Here is a 21,983-nt window from a genome sequence, read left to right as displayed (position 1 = left end):
GGACACCGGAGAGAGGAGGGAGAGGCCTCTCACAGCCGGAACAAGCTGTTATTTCGACTCAGCCAAATGGCCTGTGGAGAAGCAATGCATAAAGGGGACAGCAGCAATTTCCGTGTCCCAGGAGGGGCTGGGAGAAGAAATAGTGCGGATGCTGCAGCACGGAGAAGCCATGCAGACAGGGTTTTCTTTAGGGCTCCCCTAGGATTTCCAAGGGAAGGAACTGTGGGGGTTTTATGGGGCGTTTTACATGAAGTGCTAATGACCACAGCAGCTGTTGAGGGCAGCAGGCATCTGGCGGTGACACGCAGCCCCAAGGCTCCTCAGTCACAGAAGCCACTGCTGCCAGGGCAGTGCCGGCTGCTACCAGGGCTCAGCACAGACAAGGAAGGGGCTGTGGTGACCGCTTGTGATTTACGGCTGTTTCAGCTCTCAGGGAGGTGGATGCAGGAGGGAGGCATCTGGCCCAGGAAGGAGGACCAGGTGCAGAAGAGCTCGTGTCCACCCAGGGGAACATGGTGCGTTATGGTGGGCACCAAACTTCCCAGCCCAACTCCAGCTGCACCCACATGCAACTGATGCCCTGGGGTTAACTTGAGTCCCACAAAATAAATGTGGCTTGCTGAAGTTGTTAAAAGACCTCAGTTAACCCAAGTGACCCACAGGAGGCTGGTGGCTTGGAGACATGTCTCACAAGCTGTTCTTTCTCCTAAGAGCGGTCAGAAGGAGCTGCAGGCTGCTAAAGGACAGCCCATGCCTGCAAAGTGGTGGGACCACATCGTCCCTCTGCTGCCTCTACCAGAGCTGGTACATGTGTGTCTGGAGGATTCACTAATTTGTAACACGGATGCAGTTAAATACTTGTGCATCTTACTTATTGCATACACAACTTCCCTTCTCCTGGCCTATGCCATGGGAAGGTACCCCCAGACCTACCATTACAAGAGGCCACATGGAGGAACGAGGATGAGCATAATGGCACAGCTGAGCAGAAAACGGGGAAGGCCATTACCTAAATGTGCATGCAGGGGCTGGGGAGATGCCCTGCCACAGCTGCCTGGGCTGGCGGACATCAGCCAGGTCTGCCGGAGCCTCACAGAGCAGAGCTGGTGGCTGGAGAGGTCTCGGCACCTTCTAAACAACTGTGTTCTGATAACTGCATCCCACCCCTGGTATTTTTACTCAAACTGCATTAGTTCTGCAAAATAAGCCTAGAATACAACAATTTTTAACTTGAACATAGCCCAACACTGGGAATTTCTGAGAATTCATACTCTTCACATGGCAACCCTGCCATCGGAAGCAGGAGTCAGAGCGCAGGGCTCTCAGAAAACAGCACAGAGCACTTTTGCAAAGAGCTCCCGGGCTTTCCAGTGCTGCCAACCTTCACCCTAAAGCCCAGATGCAAGTTAAATGGTGTCAAATGTCACCAAAAACAGAGGAGTGATTGAGCAGGGTATGAGAGCGCCTGTAGTGAAGCTGTGGTGGGAACACGACAAATCATTCCCCAGCAAGAGGAAAGAAGAGCAGCCCTTCACCAGCCAGTTTCTTAAGGAAACCAAGCCCCTAAGACAAACTTCCCATGATGGTTTTGGATTTGAAAATATGATTAGCCCCTGCTCAAAGGATTGGACCCCTAGCATGGCACGGCAGGAGCCAGGCTGGTGGGGGCCCCCAGGTCACCCATGTCCCCTGCCTTGCCCCATTGCTCCTTCACTGCAGCCCACCCCAGCTGGCCAGGTTTTCTGCAGGCACCAGTGCAGCAGAGCATGCCAAAAACATCTTTTGGCAGAAGGCAACAAGCAGGAGTGCTCCCAGCTGAGCGTGGTGCTCAGCAGCTCCCAGGAGCAGGGCTGTAAAGGAAGCAGCACGCGGACGACCCTTAGCTAGGAAGAGGCACTAGCAGCTGAGAACAGCAGATCTCACTAGGACCATAGCCTGGCTCACCCATGGGCAGCTTTCAGGATGGGCCACAACACACAGAGGCTGGGGCAGGGGTCTCACCAGCCTGGCTGGGACACTTGGATCCTCCAGCTGGATGCAGTCACTCAGCGCGGACACCTCACGGTCACCTGGGCTTGCTTGAGTCCTGCGTTCAGACCTGGGTGGTGCAGAGCATGCACACCAGCATGGTTGTCACGCCAGGTTTCCATCATATGCAGACACAGAGATGGCTTAAAAACATCCCACACCTGCCCACGGCTTGCAGGTGCCACTTGTGTCCCTGTGGAAGCGCAGTGACTTCTCACCAGCTCCAACCTCCTCTCAGTGCTTTGGGCAGAACCCGCGATGGGCCTGTTGGAGCTGCTTCCTATCCACCAAGCCCTTTCCATTACCCACAGGCACGTGGGCTAACCCTTCTGCTCCTTGTGCTATCAAGAAAAAAGATGTTCTGCAACACTTGTGCTTTTCGTATCCTTAAAATCTTGTTAGCATCCCCTCTCACAGAGTCTTGTACGACTATGACACACAAAGGTGCCCTAGGGAAAATTATTTTTTATTTTCTTTCTTTTTCAGAATCACTTTTAACAATTTAAGAAATGAGGTAATCTTAAAAACAGTCACAATCTGAGGAGCACCCATCGACAACACCGTGGGCTCCGCGGATCCCAGGCTGCAAGCGCTTGTGGAGCCAGCAGCGGTGGGAGCCCTGCGAGCACCTGGAGCCCGGTGGGGATGCAGATGCTGGAGCATGACTGCATTCTCCCATCCCCAGCTGGCACCTCTGGGTCTCCACTCAAGCCACATTTCTGCAGCTGGCTTGGCCAGGCTCCTCAGCTGGAGCAGTGTCAGGCTTCCACCACGTAGCTGCTGGAGGAAGCGGGGCAGCTCTGCTGACTGCAACCACCCCACATCGCAGCAGAGTGGGAGGAGAAGGTGGGGAAGCCCTCCTGCCCCCTGGGGGAAAGTCTGGCAGAGCTGTGGCAGGCAGCCAGCAGGGATCAGGGATGTCTGGGGCTATTTCAGGCCTTCAGTGACTGAACACACAGCCTGACCACAGTGGTGCTTCCCCAGTGAGGTCTGCCCTGGGTATTTTCATGCCAGTCCTTCCTAACACATCAGTGAGAGCTCACACTGAGACTGCAGCCGACACGGGTATTGCATAAATAGAAAGGCACGTGAGAGCAGTGATCTTCCCAACAGCAAACCCCTTCCCCTCTCATTTAAATGCATTTTTCCAGCCAGACCCCAGTACCTCCAAAGAGAGTGCAAGGCAACCCCTGTGGCTGTGTCAGTGTACCCCATGCTTGGATGTTACCACTCCATGATAAGAAGTAGTTTCTTGACACAGAAGAAATCAACTGGATTGGGTTTTCACTTACATCAGATTGGCACCCCTATTCAAACCAGTGGTGATGCTGGGTCCTGGTTTGGGCTTAGATATAGTTAATTTTCTTCACAGTGGCTGGTATGGTGCCATATTTTGGACTTTGGAGGAAAATAACATTGGTAACACACCAAAGTTTTAGTGCTTACACAAAGCCACACTTCCCAGCTTCTCATGCTGCCCTGCCAGCGAGAAGGCTTGGGGTGCACAAGAAGCTTCGGAAGGGACACAGCCAGGACAGGTGACCCAAACTGGCCCAAGGGATATCCCATAACTTACGGTGTCATGCCGAGCAATTAAGCAGGGGGAGTTGGCTGGAGGGGCCACTGCTGCTCAGGGACTGGCTGGGCATCAGTCAGCAGGCAGCGAGCAATCGTGTCGTGCATCACTTGTTTTGTGTGTTCCTTTATTATCTTCCCTTCCTTTTCTGGCCTGTTAAACTGTCTTCATCTCAACCCATGAGTTTTACCTGTTTCCGATTCTCTCCCCCATCCCACTGTGGACAATGAGCAAGTGGTTGCGTGGTGCTGAGCTGCCCACTGGCTTAAACCACAAGGGGCTGGTGAATTGCACAGGTGGAGCAAAGGCATCCTTCCATGAGCACAGCGTGGCTTTGATGGATCATTTGCTGGTTAAGGCTGCTGGGAGACTGGAGTAAAACAGCTTGGAAAGTACACATTGCCGAAACCATGAAGTTGGAAATCATTTGGACAGATATCAGAAGTTGCACATGACATTAGCAGGGGTGCTGTTACTTACACCATCCCCAGTAAGCTGAACCCTGGGCAGCAGACAGGGTCTTTCAGCAGACGGCAGGTGTTCAGGACACATAAAGGTACAGTTGTTGGTACAATGAGGCCTTCAGTGGGGCTTTTAGATCTGCCTGCAGTCGCACCTGCACAGACCCAGCCAGCCAGCAGTGGCTAAATCCCCTTCACACTTACCCCTATGGACACCACACACTTTGCAGCCAAGCTGGGTGCACCCCTGGCCTCCCTTATGACTCGTCACCAAATTAACACCAACGCCCACCCCCCCGCACCTGAACCTCAGCTTGCACAGCCACAGAGATCACAAACGCGGCCTCCCCGATGGCGCTGCCAACAATGACACAGTGCTCCCATGCAGCATTTGTACAAGGTAAAAAGTGTTATAAATACTTCCATCCAAGAAGCCCTAAAAACAGCAAGGAAGGGTTAAACAAAGACTTCAACATCCTTCTCAATATTCAACTTCAGAAAGTCTACGTGAACAGATTTGATATGGGTGTTAGTATGGAAATGAAGACCAAAGCTCATCCATCAGCCAGCCTGCAGACTGGCGAGCCCCATCCTAACGTCAGCACCCAGAGATGTCTTTTGCTTTGCTCTTCCGCTGGTATCTTACATCCAGGGGATCAAAGCCCCGTTGGCTGGACCCAAAAAGCGCCCAGCGAGGAGTCCTGGCTGTGTAGTCTGCTGCTGTGAACGTCTTTGATCCCCCACTCCTCTCGTGCTCTCGCACCAGCTCCTGGAAGCGCTCGTAGTTGATCCAGGTGCACCACTCGCCGTCAACCTTGAACTGCAAAATAAGAGAGACGTGTTACTGTGCTGCAGAGCAGGGAGCATTACCGTGTCAGTGATTCATGGTGGGACAAGCTGCTGAAGCTGGGTGTGTATTAGATTGGATTCCTACCTGTATTTTTTTTTGTGGCTCTGGTGATTTTTTATTTATTTTTTTTCCAAATTTCTGGCCCCATTAACGTCCAAGGTGAAGCCATCCAGAAGTTAAGATAGATTCTTAAAGAGGAAAAGGAAATCCTTCAGGCAGACATATGCCAGGAGCTTACTGTTTCTGAGCTACATTTCATCCATGAGGTCTGACAAAGCAAACGCAGAAACAGGATGGCCACTTCTCTTACAGCTGTAGTCATTTGGCAGAGCTGTCTACCAGCAGATAAGCTTCATGAAGATGTGATTGTTTGGTGGCTTGACTGATCCTTTGAAGTACCAGATCCCAACATCATTTCAGCCCCACTTTGCATCCCAAAGCCCAGTTCTCAGGTGCAATTGCACTTGCCAGTGCACTGTCATTTATACCTTAGACACCTTAATCTGGGGAACTGGAGGAGTCCTGGAAGCAATGTATAAATTTGAGCGCAATACCCAGGTGTCCCTTGATGAAAGGCAGGGGCGGAAGGGCTGTGTTCGGGAGTGGGGAAAGATAAAAAGGTTTAATGACACGAATCCTCTTTCGATACAAGAATTTTAAGAATTCCTTACTTTGACAAGTTGAAGCTGCGTTTGTCTCACAGACCTGCTCTGCTAATTTAGCAGCAGTCTTGACTGAATCCTCAATTAGGATTTGTCTGAGCTGAGAGCTTATCCAAAGAAAGAGGGAAAACATACTGGCTCCCTGATTTTTTCGAAACCTGATGGTTATGCATTTAAATGGCATTTGACTTTCTGCCCAAGAACTAAAAGCTTTTTTGGTTGGAAAAACTGCTGATACCTGCAAAACTTTGAATCAAACATTGCCAATGTTAATCTCTTGCTGCCTGTGTAATTGCAGCAAATTTTTGCAGGAGGAGTCCTTCACCCAGAGCAGAGATGTGCGACTGCAGAGCCAGAACAGCCAGGAAGGAGTCTTGCTGTAAATATGCTCGCCCAAGGCTCATTCTTTATATGCTAACATTTAAACAAGGCAACACGTCCTTTCCCATATGAGTGGCTGCAAATAAAGCAACAGCAGAGGAGGCAACACATTGCTGGGAAAGCAGACAGGTCCCTGACAGAGCCAGCCTCAGGAGAGCTGAGCTTCCCTCCCGATGGGAGGTGCCAGATGACTTTGGCCAAGTCACCCAGCTCCCATCCCTCTGGTGCAGTCCTAACTACCAAGACTCAAACCTTACTGGCACAAAGAGCATCCCAGAGCAAGGTTTCTGCAGCCCCGCTCACAGCATTTCCCAGCACAGCAGCAGCTGGGAGTGCTGCAGGCAGGTGGTGGTGCTCTGCGGCCAGCAGAGACCCGGGGCTTGGACCTGTTCTGCCCATGGCACTCCTCTGCAGCTTCTCTCTGCTCTCCCATCCCTCTCTTTCTATCCCCAGTGCCTGTCTGGAAACATCATAAGCCAAAAGTCAGAGGCTGAAGGGAAGACACTTGAACAAGTTCAGACCATGCATCAGAGCCCTCCCCAGATTTGATCACTACTGCTCATCAATAAATTCTCACATGAACTAAGGGCAAAAAATTCTGCAGGATCCAGCCACACGGCCTGTAACACACGCAGCATGAAGCAGAGCTGCTTAGCACACAGCAAGTTGCTGAGCCTATTCCCATGACATGCTCAGAGCTCCTAACTCGTCAGATGGGTCCCTAGATAGACTGAAGGCCAACTAGCAAACCTTCTACATAAAGAATAAAGCCACAGCTGAGACCTGGAACCAGCCGAAGAGGTAATTTTGTAAAGCTCGTTTCATTGAAAACCCATGGGATGCTCTCATCTCAGGAGGGAAGGGGAAGCTTGCAAAGAATCCTTAACCTTGCAGCCAAGAGAGGCTGAGCAAGAGCCAAAGCCACGAGAGGTGCTCGTGCCACCAGGGCAGCTGACACAAGGCTGCAGCTGCCATCCCCAACCCAAACCCTGGTGTAGATCTGTGCCTCTACAGAGTCTCCCAGCAGAACAGCACCGCTGCCCACCTGGGGGTAAAAGCTGTCTTGCACAGGGATCAAAGGCTGAAATCAGGACACAATTGTATTGCTCCCCTTTTTCAAAGCAAACTACTTCCTTCATGCCCTGCCATGGCTGTATCTCACTGTGTTATCTGTGGAGACAGTGACCTTCAACAAGGCTAACAGCAGGAGATAAAACCCAGAACCTCCCACCCACACCAGTCTCTGCGGGGTGATTTTGGCCATACGTGTTACAGAGTGCTCCTGCAAGCGGACTGTGCTGGCAGAAGCTCTGGGGGCAGGCACCCCGACTCCTCCAACAGACACGAGCACCCATATTTCCCAAACCAGAAGCACCCCGTTAAGCGCAAACATGCGGAGCATCGGGGGTTCTTGACCCACAATTTGACAGCAGACAGCACTGAGGAACGTGGCACTGGGTGCTGCCCCTGTGTGAGAAAACCTCGAGCAGCACCAAAGCTCTGCCTTTCCCCAGGGCCCCACCAGGCAGCACAAACTCCTGAGGCTCCCGGAGGCCAAGTAGCAGAAGCAGGGAGGACACAGCTCGCAGGTGGCCCAAGTGCAGCAGGCTCAGACCCGCAGCCTCTGGGCTGTGCTTCTGAGCGAGGTGAGGCTTGGAGAGGTAGTTTGGTCAGTGGCAGAAGGAGATATTTGCCCCCTCCTCATCCCCTCAGAATAAAGCCCTACACATGCTCTCCTGAGGACAAAATGATGGAGCTCTGGTTTAATCTGATTTTAACCCCCCAGGCTTGCACAATCACTCGCATTGCTCCACAGGTGTCCTGAACGTCGACTGGGGCACCTAGGGAAGATTCTAAGCCATCTAATTTGGACTCAATATACAAACTTGCAGCTCCTGACACAGCAGAGCTACTGATGCTGCGAACCGCCTGCTGCAGCCCTGCACAACAAGAGCTCCCGCAAGAGCGGCTGGATGAAGGCTGCCTGGGGTTTGTTACAAAAGCAGATTAAATACTATTAAATATTTGTGGGGCTGCAAAACAACAGCAATAAAAAACAAAGAGATGGGAACCATCCTTTATTCTTGTCATGGAAACCAATTACTTCTGCGAAGGAATAAAAACCAGACTAACGTGGGGTAGGGGAGAAGAGCCTCAATTGCTTAGGATTTACAGATGAAGTTTTAACAATTTTATGATTATTTCACAGATAATGGAAGATTTAAGACTTGGAACAGTTTCACAACATCCATACAACAGGCGAACCAATGATAGACATCAGTGTTATTTCAAAGTAATGCAGTTGGATGTTTTATCAAATTTTTCACTACCTGGTTAAGTCTTTTAAGGCGATAAATACATCGGCAAAAGACGAATGGCTGAAACCTTCCCCTTGTTTTCAAGTTAGCATCTTAAAAAAAGAGCAATAAAGCTCCTTCAGTGGCTCTGAGGCCAGGCTGTGCTGTCTGGAAAGGCAAACTCAGCACCTCCCAAGGGCTTTGCTCAACAGCGAGGTGATGCCGGGGCCAGCGCTCAGCTTCCCCCCGGGAGTTCTCGTCCCTGGGTCCCCAGGCTCCCACCCCTGCTTGCTCCAGTCAGAAGCTGTACTGGTGCCCAGCTCTGCAAACCCTATTTCTGCAGAACCTACAGCTCGTGCAAGGAGCACCATAAGGAACTCATAATGGCCCTTGAGTCAGGAGGAACCTGGAAGCACACATTCAGAGCTGAAGGATCAGGTGGCTCCGACCACCCTGAGCATCACCTCCCTGCCCCTGCGACACAACTGCTTACAGCTCCGCAGGTTTTTGGTTCAAAGTTATTTTGTAGCACGACACCAAGGCCCTGTGCATGGGGCAGAGCTGCGGCAGCGTGGATACGAATGGGAAATTTCTTTAAATCAGCTTTTGCAGTATGTTTAGAGCTGTTTAGTCTATATGGAGAAGAGCTGCTTGCTGCAGAAACCCATCAACATACACGAAGGAGAAGAACCACACTACATATTTCTCTTCTTATCAACCTATTTGCATAAACAATTTTGGAGGATAAAAATTTATGCATGTACTGAGGACGATATAGTAGTACAATTTACTACATTGGCCCAGTCACGCATAATTGCCAAGAAATAAACACGGGGTTTATACGAAGGGATAAAATATAGAAGAAAGGCAGAAATGGTGACACATGAAATGCCAATGCTGAAAAATGGAAGTCAGCCAAAACCCAATTAGTTTGCCCTAACAAGGATAATGCTATATTCTCCTCAGAGGAAAACACGCTGGAAGGAGAACGCTCCTCTTTGCCCGCTGACTGCTGGTCTCTGCAGAAAAGCGTGCATTTCCCGGACAGGACGACATAGCTCGGGCAGAACAGGACAAACCACAGCACAGCCCACAGGACCACAAGGCAGCCTCGGCACATTGCGTCCCGTGAGGCTGATGCAGGGCAGAGGGAGAAAACAGGGCTTGGGGGCTCACAACCAGCTCTTCTTCAATGACTCATGAACGTGTGGATAAATGCACAGGTTTAGTAGTCCAGCAAATGAAGTCTTCCCCAGGTACTTGCAGTATTTACCAGTTAAATACAGCAGCTTTATATGCAGTCTTAAAAACCACGCAAAAATCAGTCAGTAGCAAGGAGGGAAAACGGGGCACGTTCAGCAGCATGGACACGGCACTGGACAGCAGGGAGCAGTCTGGATGTGCAGGGAGGTCACGTCAATCCCCTAACAGTTTTTCTAATTGCAATCCCCAACATTCTGAAAAAAGGGTTTTGGCCAATGCTTTAGTCAACACTTACTTGGTTTGCACGGGGCATGAGACATTACAGAGCATTTTGCAAGAGCAAGTCTCGGCAGCTGAGCTTTTGTAAGGCCAGCAGCACGGATGCTTCCCTTCCCTTGCCTGCACTTTTATGTCCTATCCCAAAAACCAAATCAAACCCAGCTGCTGGCTCTGCTCTTACACATTCAGAAGCGATTAGGTCTTCCTCCGCCTTCTCTCAAAACCCTGCCGAGCGACACAAGCTGACAGCTTACACAGGGGCTCTGTGTCGCCAGGGCAAAGCTTTTGCTGATGGCTCTAGCGACCCAGTGCTGCAGGGTGCTTCGGTGCCGCAGGCAGGGTTTCGGAAGGGCTGTGCTTTCCAAAAAACACATCTTTTTTTTTTTGTTTGTTTTTAAGGGAAGTAATGCGTTCAGAGCCTGCAGCATTGCGCTCCCTGCACTGTCTGAGCATTTTAAAGCACAGAGATTAAAACCCAACACTGCTACCCTCTATTTACATTCTTTGAGAAGAAAGCTTATCTTTGGAAAAGCAATCGGGTATCCTCAGTCCGTTTGTCAGCACCTTCCCTTGAAATGCTTTCTTTGCTGAGTCTAAATATATTCTTTCACTAATAAGGAAAAAATATTGTTCTGGGGAAAGGGAATGAATGGGGCTTTGCACTTTGGCACTTTTGGTAGTTTTTCGTTTTGTTTTTAAATTCCATACATTCTTGAAACTTAAAAGTATTCCTGTGTGTTTTCGAGTACCTGCTCAGCTTCCTGCCAGCACTGCAGACTGCACTTCAGACCAGGTGAGCCCACAGCCCATGGGGTCACTGAAGACCACCTGCTTCACACTAGATGGTTTACATTAAGAGCATTTTGAGACAAAAGTGCATAGCAGAAACACTCCTCTCCTTAGCTCCCCTGGCAGCAGCTGGAACAACTCAGGAGCATCAACACACTGCAAATTTCATTGATCTGCAATGATATCTGACTCAGAATACAAAAATAAATCTGCCTACAAGCAGCTGTACAGCAGTGCAGAAGTTAACACCCATCACCTATTTTCCTCTTGCATTTGCATTGCCACCAGAGATCTGGGGCCTGTTCCAGACTCCAGGTGTGTTGCAGCACATCAGACCTAAAGAAACAGCACCAGCCTTGCAGAGAACCTGTCTGTGAACCAGATTTGGTGGGGTAGGCGCACATCTGGATTTTCTATAATGGACAGAAGTCGTGAGCTGTCTAGACGGTGCAGCTGGGATCTTACAGTCAGAAGGAATTTAAACATTGCAGCCCCAGAGGCAGCACGCGAGGCTGAGATGGGTCCGTTCCTCCTGCTGCCACCATAGCTGGCTTTGCAAGCCCGCCTCACCTCTATGATTCCCTTTGTGAGAAATACAATCCCATCTTCCAACTCCATTTTACTTCTCAAGGCTGCACGGTTTTGAAATGTTTAAGAACTCTGGGGCCTGAAATAGATGTCTGAGTGCGAGGTAATGCCACGTGAAATGTGCTGCTCAGGAATTATTTACCGCTTCGGATCTGCAATAAGGTTGCTTTCAGCTACTGGCTTTGTATTGCTGCTCTCCAGGTCTATGCCCAGAAAAATGCCTGACATGAGGAAGGCAGCTGGAAAATGACTCTGAAGGTCTCAGTCCCAAGCATCTTACTTTAAAACTGATGCCACCAATCATTTCAGTAAACAACTCCTGCACACAAGGTAGTATTAATTAGACCACATATAATGAGAGAGAAAACTTGCACTATGCAACTGCAGTGACTTTTTGGCACCTGTCAGTACAAAGTACTCTGACAGTACTCCTTAAAGTCAAACAAATAATTCATTGTATTATTACACACAGTTTCTCATCTAATTAAGACTCACAATTATTTAAGGCTCCCTTTATTCAACAGTGAAAGTGGCTGAGCTGGAGTCATTCAGGGAAAAAAAGAAGAAATATTGTAGATAAATTAATCTTAACAGGGTCACACAGCTTGTTAAAGTTAAAAACCTTTTATTTTTATTTATCAATTGTAACCTCAGGCTTTGCATGGAAGAAGTAAAGATTAAACTAGTTAAGTAACAAACGTGTGGAACAGAAGGTTATAACCAACCCATTCTTTGCAAACAGCCACGCTGAAGTAGATGAAACACCTCTCAGAGCTGGCAACTACAGTGCCTGGAAATGGGGTTTGCTATCATGTTTCCTGAGAGCAGCGAAACAAAAAGGCAATACCAAACCAAGGCTAAAGCGACCTGGCCTTGTGCTGCTGGGCCAGTACTGCAGTGCCTGATGCTTGTGGGATCGTTCCTCTGCCACTCGTCAGCTTCTATTTATTAAATCTAATCTTGTATGAATTAATTACTCTAAAGAAAAGATTCATTATTGCAGATTTTTTTTTAATCTGTACCTGCTGCAGAGATGAACAACTCATCTGCCAATTAAACCAGGGCTCCATCCAGACAGTTTTAATTCCGATGGATGAAAAATTGATTACCTTAGCATAACTGATCTTCTTTTAATAACTACCAGATCAAGCACAGCAGAGCCACCTTCCTACTTCGAAGGAGACGGAGGGGAAAAAAAAGCAACTTAAAACCCATAAGACCTCATGCTCACACCTGCAATCAGGCTGTACTTTGGCTACTAAGACACTTTGTCCTGAGACAGGGAGGAGCCCCAGCGCAGGGATGTGGCATCTTTCATGACCTTCTGACATGAAGCAGCAAGCCAAGTCCCTTTTCCCCATGTACTGCACCAGTCACAGCCATGGGGTAATGCTGATATAACAGCTGAGGTAGCAAGAGAAGGACAGGGTCCAAGTTCTGGATCTGGGATGCAGGATCACAGGGACAGCTCATGCTCTCCAAATGATTTGCAAGGCAGGAAGGAAATGGATGTGATGGACTATTTTTCTGTAATATAACCCTTGTTAGTCAATCTGCAGCTGGTAGTTAAGTGCTTCCTTCTCCTCCCTAAATATAGATGAAATGCTCAGCATGGAGCAACTTCACTGTCCTTCATCCAAACTCTCAAGCCTCCTACAAGCACAGCCAGGGTGCATGTGAAGTCCTCGTGTCCCACCAGAGCCCCATGGGACAGACATGGGTGATGCTGGAAAGCCCGGTGGGAACAAAGAGAAGTCTGATTTCATCTGTGGTGGGAAGATCTCTTGGTTGACGGAGAGCAACGAGCACCACAGACCAGGCTGCCATCTCCCCCCAGCTTATTTCAACTGCAGCTACCCATGATATCTGCTGTGGTGGCACACTGTGCACCCTCAGCACTATATCTTGGCTATGGGAAGTCTTCTCCCCAGCTCTCCCAGGAGAGGACAGCGAGGAGAGTCCTTCCTCTGAAAGCATGTCTCCCTTATCAGCCCGCCCATACCCTCTATGGAAGGACACCTCACCTCCACCAGCACGGGGTAGCTCAGGCAATACCCTCCTGCAGGGCCTCCAAGAGGAACAAAAGCAAAATCTTCCCCATCGAGTGGCTGCAGATACCTTCCCAAAAGTGGCTGCTTTGGCTTGTGCTGCAGCTGCTCGGTGCCAGTGGGCACGCTGTGCCTGCTGCGACCCTGCTGTGCCAGCCAGCAGCACCAGGGAAAGAAAATACTCCACTGGTGAGATGAGGGAAGTCTGTGGTAAAATTGCTGCATCTGGACCAAGCAGCCCTAGAGGACCTTGCATCCAGGGTACAGACCTGAATCTGATTGCAGATGCCAGGCAAATCTGTTTATTTGGGCAAAAGAGGATGCCAACAGCAACTTCTCTGAGCTTGCTGACCATTCTCCTCACCCTGTTAACAGACACCTCCTCTCAGGCAAAAAAAAGTGTTCCTTATGCTAAGGAAACAACATGGAAATCCACTGACATGGAAAACAATCCCAGCACCACAGGGGAGGCAGGGATGCTCACACACACACACAGACCTGCTAAGGACCAGACCGAGCAGCAGCACAGGATGCAGACTGTGCTAACAAGAAACTCAGGTCTGGAAAGCAACTGGGAAAACATGGCTGGAAACCAACTCCCCCTTGCAAAAGCGAGTCAGATATTTAAACAACCCTAAGGGGAGGTAATTGGCAGGCAAGCGTTTTGATACAACGGAGCGGGTGGTAAACACATGCATAAAGCAAATTCATCGAAGTGGGGCAGAGGGTTTCATTTGAGAAATTATTGAAATGCTAGCTTTCATTCAAAAAAATATTTGCTGCAAGGCAACTGGAGCACATTCTCTCTCCTTAGGCACTCGTGGTTGTCTCAAGGAGACATTTATTGTTACAGTGCAGGGAAGCCAGCTGCTGGAGGTCTCACTCTGGAAAAGGTTATACATATTAATGGTTGTATTATAAAGTCGCTGCTGTCTCGATATCTCAGCCAATTAGTTCAAAAGCACTAACAAATTAGGTTTTTGTACTGTGGCATTTATAGAATTTGGTACAAAGCGAAACAATTACTGAAGGATTTAGCACCACTGCTGAAGAACCAAAGCAGACGCAGCGGGCTCGAGGTCAGCGTGCTGGGGCACACAGAAAAGATGGCTCTGAGGAATCCCACAGCCTTGGGAGCCTGGATCCAGACAGACCCTGCACCCAAGCCCAGCTGCCCTCTGGCTCCAGGGGGCTCGTACTGGTACCCAGCTGACCTCAAAGCGTGGCAATGCCTGCAGCCAGTGGATCCTCAGCTCCCTATGAGGGCAGTACAGGTGCTCCCTGCATTTTTTTTAGGGCTCTGTGAAGGGCAACTGGAAAGCAAACACTTCGCACTAAGGCTTTAAGCTCATGCAACCTTTGCAGCTCCTATTGCACAGCACGGAGCTGCCAGGTCCGGAGCTCCCTGAGGTAAGCAGCAGTCCTCTCACTTCCCCAGCTTCACTGAGGCCTGAAGGCTTTCACCAGCCTCTTATTTTTAGTTGTAGAAAGAGGCACAGACACCATGACTGTACTTCTGGTCAGTGGAATTAAAAAAAAAAAAGAAGTGTGTGCATGCCTATGTGTGAGGGAAGAGACTTCAAAGACTAACAGCAGATTTTTGAGACACTGAAGTACCCCTAAAATGCAACAGCTTCTACATGTATAACCTCCTCTTGATTTCCCAAAACAAGAAAATACCACTAGACAAACTGCAGCTTCCTCTACCTAAAAAACCCTTTTCTACCTAAATCTCTGGCCTTAAAATACTTCAGAGCTCAAGTCCTAAACTATTATTCATCAAGTGAGCAAGTGCCTATCAATGACTCTTCTTAAATCAAGGAGCAGAGGCTATAATCAAGGTGCATTACTTCTGACGTGTCCAGACTCTTTAGTACATGCTGGCACTTCAATACTAGGGTTTAAAATTATTAGTATACATATTGTTTCAAAACCTCAAAACTCAAACCTAGCAGAGCCCAAAGAACAAAATCACATTTTAAAATTATTTTTATTACCTACTTCCTGCAACTCCTTAACTTTCTAAAGATACCTTTGATTTTGCAATTACTCACTACAGTTTGATTGTTCCCAGAGTACAGATTTTCTCCAAATAATATACACTGACAAATTTTATTCTCCACTGGAGCCTGAAATTCTGAATTAAATGTAATAGAAATATATTTTTTTTATTAGTTGTTTTAGTACCAAGTATAGATTGTTTCCAAAAGACGCCCTCTCCTAATGGTTTTGGAAAGCAAAGCAGCTGTTGAATTCCTCCTGGGCTGGTATCAATCTATTCTCGTTACTAACAGTGTTACTTAAATTATGCATCAATAACTTAGGTGGCAATCTGTTTCCTTTCTTTCCCTGAGCCTTTCACCTTAGAAAAGGATTTTTTGCATTCAAGGATTTGTTCAGGCACTGTTGCCAGTGGCAACAACCAAGACTGAGACTGTAAATAAAGCAACTTTATCATGAGTTGAAACAAAAAAAAAATAGTGCCAGGTATCACATTTTTTTCTGCTCCTTTTACATCTATTCCCATAAAACAGCAAAACGAGGAAAGCAACAAAGTTTTGCAACTGCACAAAAGTTTTCGACGATGAGATTCTAATTATTTCCAAACACCAATTCAAAATATTTCAGACCTTCTGCAAGTGGCGATTTTAACCAGTTACTCCCTGTGTGTAGCATAGCATGGCCAGAATTTTCTTGCACGTAAAGCCATACAACACTGACTAAAACCAGGTCTCCATCCAAGCAAGTGGTATGTGGCTTCAGCAAACACAAGCAAAGAGCAAAACCATCACTAGTAGCATAGTAAGTAGTTGCTCCACCAGTTGCATTGCTAGCACATTATACATTTCCTATCATCTTTCTATTAAGCTTTGCTGGAGCTCAGAAAGGCAAGTTGTACTTGATATTTCTCATAACCTGCATCCTTTAAAAAATATTTTTTGGCACTTCATTTGTATTTCAAATTGTGTTGATGGTATTCATGAAGGAACCCGAGTTTCTAACACAACATTTTACATACGCACTCAAAGGCTGCTGAGACACACCTGGCCTGCAAAGTGCCCCAGTAGCATAAGGGACACTGGGTGGCATCAGAAGGCAGCTCTGCATCCTCTTCTCCATCGTCAGGACAGAGAACACAAATGTGCCTGTTGTGTTCTGGTGAATGATTTTGCAGAAAGGCAGGTCCAGTTCAAAAAAGCACGCAGACGGTATTTAACATCTACATATCAATTTGAACTTTGACAGAATTATAGCTCCAGAATAAGCAAAATACGTTATTCCAGCTTTGGTTGAAGTGAACATGGACATCTAGAGCTTTGGAAGGCATTGCCAGGATCCAGAGGAGGCAAAACACAACCCTAACCTTGTGTGAAGCGTAAGTTCCCTAAAGAGCTGCATATACCAATGAAGACCATCACAAAGAAAAATAAGGCAATGAGACAAAAACAGCTGACCCACCTCAACTAGATTTGCCTTTGCCTCTCTCAAAACACAAAGCAGCGAGTGATGAAGCACAAGAAATAATTGCAATGAGCTCTTCCCGGACCCATTAGATATTTCATGCTGTGTAACGCTATGGAAGTGCTCTGAGTTATCATGACAACTGAAACCTGCAGTGGCTTCATTAACTCCCTGCGGTACATACTAGGCATTTTTCCCTCCAGAAGTATTCAGCTAGCTCCAGAAAGAAAATCTGCTCAAATAAGGCAATTGCACATCACTTCCAAGGCCAAGGCATGGTGCCTGATCTCACAGCTTGGCACAGAAGAGTCTCACCTTCTTGTGAGCTATCAGCAGACAGTTCGAGTGTTCGTGCTCACAGGCAATTTCGTAGTCTGGGATGAGTTCGACCAGCTCCTGGACGAAGCGCACCACCTCTTCGTGCCAGGGGACGTTGGCCATGGTGAGGCTGCTGGCTGAGCTTTCTCCGCAGTACGTCACCCCCTGAGAAGAAACACAGAAACAATCACTGTCAGCTCAACCCTTCAAGGTCAGGTCCATTTTACCCCCCTTCATGCTGCATCTTACGGAAAAGAATTTGGATTTGGGGATAGCCTCAAATAGACCTGTCCCTCGGTGCTTTGGTAAGCGCTGTCTGCTCAGGCTTCCCCAGCAGTGACACACAGGTCAGGCATTAGCCTGCGAAAACAGTTCAAAGCACCCAAACAGATAGAGCTTGTGCTCCTGAGGGATGTCTGAGAAGGTCACTTTGCTTTGAAGCATGATGTACCTAGAATAAAGTCTCACAAATGACTAATGCAACAAGTCTGGAGAAGAGGAGGCTCAGGACAGATCTTACGGCTCTCTGCAACTGCCTGAAAGGAAGCTGTGGGGAGCTTGGGGTCGGCCTATTCTCGCAGATAACTAGTGATAGGACAAGAGGGAACAGCCTCAAGTTGTGTGAGGGGAGGTTTAGGTTGGAAATTAGGAGACATTTCTTCTCAGAAAGAGCAGTCAGACATTGGGACAGGTTGCCCAGGGAGGTGGTGGAATCACCGTCCATGGGGGTGTTCAAGGAAAGGCTGGACGTGGTGCTTGGGGATATGGTTTAGCGGGTGACGTTGGTGGTAGGGGGATGCTTGGACCAGATGATCCTGGAGGTCTTTTCCAACCTTAATGACTCTATGAAGTTGCAGCACGGTGTTTCCAGAGGGGCCCTGTGTTCTGCAGAGGTAACGACTCCCCCTCCTGAGCCAAGGCTGCAATTTCTGCCCCCACCCCCTACTATTTGTACAAATCTCTTCCTAACTCATTGTAAAAACAGTTCTCTCCAAGCCCCTCCATCTTCCGGCTGTTCAAACTAATTACAAGACAGTTAAAAGTCTATTTTAGCCATAGGTAATTGCTGTAACTGCCCCAGATCAACACAAAAAGCCTACTTGCTGCCTTCCCGTGGTGCCCATGCAAGGAGACCCAGGGAACCGTAGCCTGGGCTGTGTGGATACGTGCTTCTGTAGCTGCAATGGACTGCACATTTCAAGCAAGACGCTCAGTGCTCTTTACTCAATTGTTTTGAACTTGAGATCTCAAGGTTCTTCCCGACTATTGGGCAGTCTACAGAAACAACAGGATCCTCCCTGAATTTGTGTAAGAGAGACATTTGCAAATCATTATGCAGCTGTGCACCCATGGGCTGGGTGGGCAGAGTCCTATGGAGCAGCAGAGCCAGTATTAGCAGAGACATGGCTCATTAGGAGAAAGGAATAGATGTAGGTGCTGGCAGGGCAGGAGCAGCTTGAACCCAGGGAAACAGCATTAAAATACCTTTCTTTCAAAAGAAACAGGAAGAAAAAAATCCACAAGTATACAAATTATCCTTCTAGTCTGTGCATGCACAAAGGGTGCAATTGAGACCCTAAAGAAATGTCTAAAAATTAAAAGGTACAAAATTTGAACAAAGTGGAGGATTCCTGTGAACCTGGAGATTTTCTGAAGACAAGTGCTAATTAAGTTCAAAGCAGGACAGAACTGGGCTTTAAAGCTGCAGAATTTGTATGGTCCACTGCCATTTAACACTTTGCATTCGCTAAACCAGAAGTGATTCCACAGGGATGAAAGCATCCTCCCCAGGGCAAAACCCAGATTTCCCCAAAAAAAAAAAAAAAGTTCTGCTTCTGCCCTTCTGCTCACCTGAGCTGTTTTTCAGCAGCAGCCAAGCACCTAACAACCCCTCAATAAAGCCAGCAGATGAACACCCCTGGGAAGGACGGATGAGCATCTACACCTGGAAGTGAAAGAATTGCACAGGGACGTGTGGGAAACTATGGGAAAAAGGACAGGAGCCCTGGTCAGCACCTTGGCATTGGTGCCCTGCCAAAACCTCACCTTCCCAATTCAGCCTGCTTTGACTCTGGTCTGCTTCCCTCCCCTGAAGTATCACTGCTCTGTCTTCCACAGAAAACAGCAAAACACTGTAAAACTGTAAAGCCTAGACAGAGGTGCTGCTCTTCATCTTGCATTCACTGCCCAGCACTAAACTTGCAGCTTAAAGGCTGCCCCAGACCCAGAGCAGACTGCGAGGGTTGGCTGGTTCTGCCCCTTCTGAGCAGGAAAGGACAGACACAAAGCCCCACAAAGTCAGGGGATTTTAGAAGCCAGCTGGAAAACTTTGCTTTACTAACTCTAGCTGAAGAAACGAGTCACCAACTTTCAAGATTATTCTGTAATTCTCCAGCTTGGTATCAGCAGTGGTGTTTGCACGGATGTCTACAGGCTGCATGGCATCCTAAAGAAGCCCTTGAGCAGATTCCTTCCAGACCTCACCTACAAGAGCAGACAGCAACCACCAGGCACTCAGTGCTCCAGACCCTCATTAAAAACCAGTGGCTGGAGGCACTTGTCCAAACTGCTGGGTATCGACTGGCTTCCAGGCAGACACACAACAGCAACCACAGAAGTTGGCATCAGCTGGATGCAGAACTAACACTGGCACCATAAATCGGCCCAAATACATCCCTGGAGGAAGGGCACAGGGACACAAAATGAAGGTGGATGCTCCCAGGGTGAGCAGGAGGTTTGGAGCTAAGCGAGCGGTGTAGAGCCATTAGTTACATGCCTTGGGGTCAGCCGGTGTAAAGAGCCAGTAAACACGGAGTACTCAAGGCTGAAAACATGAATAGACACCCAAAAACATAACAGCATTTATAAAAGCTCCCTCCAATTCATGCTACTCCTGCAATCTTTTGCTTCAATTAATTCAGAAAATACTGGGACCTGCCTGGAAAACAGCCCATCTCTGACTGTCTCCTGCACACACAGAGGGCGGATCAAAATGCCTAAGTTGATGCTGTAGAGAAATTCTTACTGTTTACTTACGAGCAGAATTTATTTGACCACATTAAAAAGCAGCTTGTGATTTTCTGGCCAAAGGCCATTGGAACAATTTATAATTTCTATAATCCTACCACTCAGGGAGAAGTTCATGTTGCTTTGTGAAATGCTGAGAGCCGAAGCAACTGCCCCAGAACAAGTGTATGCAAGAAGTGGAGGGATTTTCATAAAACTGAGGGGTGCTGATTGCAGATTTCCCCTGACACTGCCCGCACAAACAGCAGCACCACCTGCACCCACCACAGCCCCTGCCAATCCTGGATGCCACAGCACCACTGACTTCGCAGAAATAAAGGTCGTGCAGTGCTGGAACCCCAAAAACCCTTTTCCATGGGGTGGGAAATACCCAGCACTTGTGGGCTGATATGACAAGGGCTACAAGCATTGACTGTGCAGAGCACGGACAGCAGCTTCCCACTGCAAACTGGTCTGCAAAGCTCTGCAGCTCACCGGTGTGCACATGAAGAGTACAAGTCTTCCACAAAGCAATCAGAAAAGCTGTTTTCCTGAAGTATCCTCAGAACTAGTTACTGAATGAAGTGGCATTGTTCAGAAGATGCTTTCCTCCCTGCTTTGCTCACAGTGACCCGGAAGGCCTGGTTTTCTGCAGCAGTACTCATGCCCTGCAGCCCAGGGCAGCTCCACAGGTTCTCCTAGTCCAGAGGAGACAAAGCCACTTCTAAGCTTATAACTTGGAGATTTGTTATTTTAATTTGGAGATACAAATCAGTAACTGAGGAGGTTCAAGTGATCAGTCTTAGCAGTGACCTCAATTTCACTTAAGTCTTGCTCCATCATTGCGTTAAAGTTTTCATAAATTAGCTCAGCAGTATGAAGCTTTCTGAAGCGTTTTGTTGTTTATTTCTGACTTTCCAGATAAAACTAGTTACAAGTGTATTGAAGCAGTTTAACCTGTCATACCACAACAAAGGTCACAAACTCACTGGCACTCAGAAGGGCAAACTCACGTAGGAAGCTTGGCTTTTCTTCCAGACAAAAGCCTGAGTCCCCTGAACTCAACACTTCTGCTATTTTATTCCAAGCACAAAAAAACATCAAACATGGGCATTTAAAACATGCACTGTCATGTTTTTCATCTGAAGAACACTTCTCCTACCTGGCACCTGCATCCCCACCATCTTTATGGCACCTGCTCCCAGCTGCCATCGCATGCCCTGCTCCCAGTTCAGCTACATTAAAGCCAAAAATGTCACATCCAGCAATAAACAGGTCTTTGGCAAACACCTGAAATTAAAGCAAGGTGAACCACACTGTAAGGCAGATGCTTAAAGGGGGGTGTTACAAAGAAACATACTCATGCTAATTAGAAACTGTACAAGTTTTGGAAGCAATTACTTTCTCGCTGTTAAATTTATGATGACCCTCCTCTATTATTCTGCCCAGGCAAACAATATTTGAGCTGCACGCCGTAACTCAGAGCTGGAGCACAAACAGGTTGACTGTGCACAACAGCACATGAGTCAGGGGAACACTAAACAGGGAAGTACATTAATATTTTTAAGCCCAGCTATGAAAGTCTGAAAAAGACTGTAAGCGTTCTTATTAAAGCAGCCAGCCAAGCAACTAAGATATGCATCTCCAAAGTTCGGCGGTACAGACACAGCTCCATATAGCAATATTTTCCCTTGTTCATTATACAGATTATGATTTGAGCAGCATGAAAAATGGATGACTATGAGGGGGAAAATTCTTAGCGAGCTACAACATGACTCATTCTTTTAATAAACTTCAAAGATATCATTTACAAGCAAAGAAAGCACAGAGGCAAATGGAATAACTAAGTGCTCGGATGGCTGATTAATTCACATGCACAAATCAATGAAAATCAGCTTAGCAGCACACCGAATGAAAGCACATCAGCTTTCAACTTCTCCAACTTCTTAAAACTTGAGTTAATTAAGAGTGCTGATACCACTTAAAAAATGTGAACAGTTGATTAGGGCGGTCATGTTATATTTTTCAGTAATAC

The 21,983-nt window shown here is 47.7% G+C and overlaps 1 protein-coding gene across 5 annotated transcripts in view; it reads right to left on the bottom strand.

Annotated features, from left to right (window-relative positions):
* Positions 1-4,451: 4,451 nt before the first annotated feature.
* TYW1B (tRNA-yW synthesizing protein 1 homolog B) overlaps positions 4,452-21,983 on the bottom strand; it is a 104,688-nt gene continuing 87,156 nt past the window's right edge. For all 5 annotated transcript variants that reach the window (XM_084492915.1, XM_084492917.1, XM_084492918.1 and 2 more), the window contains 2 exons: positions 16,940-17,107; positions 4,452-4,885 (listed from right to left, as the gene is read on the bottom strand). In XM_084492915.1, coding sequence (XP_084349041.1) covers positions 4,664-4,885; positions 16,940-17,107 — 390 coding nt within the window. In that variant the 3' untranslated portion in view covers positions 4,452-4,663. The remainder of the gene's footprint in view (positions 4,886-16,939; positions 17,108-21,983) is intronic.

This window comes from Aythya ferina (genome assembly GCF_964211825.1).
Source record: "Aythya ferina genome assembly, chromosome: 19".
In the NCBI taxonomy this organism is placed as follows: Eukaryota; Metazoa; Chordata; class Aves; order Anseriformes; family Anatidae; genus Aythya; species Aythya ferina.
Note: the sequence above shows the minus strand (reverse complement) of the source record. Positions and strands in the feature narration are given on the sequence as shown.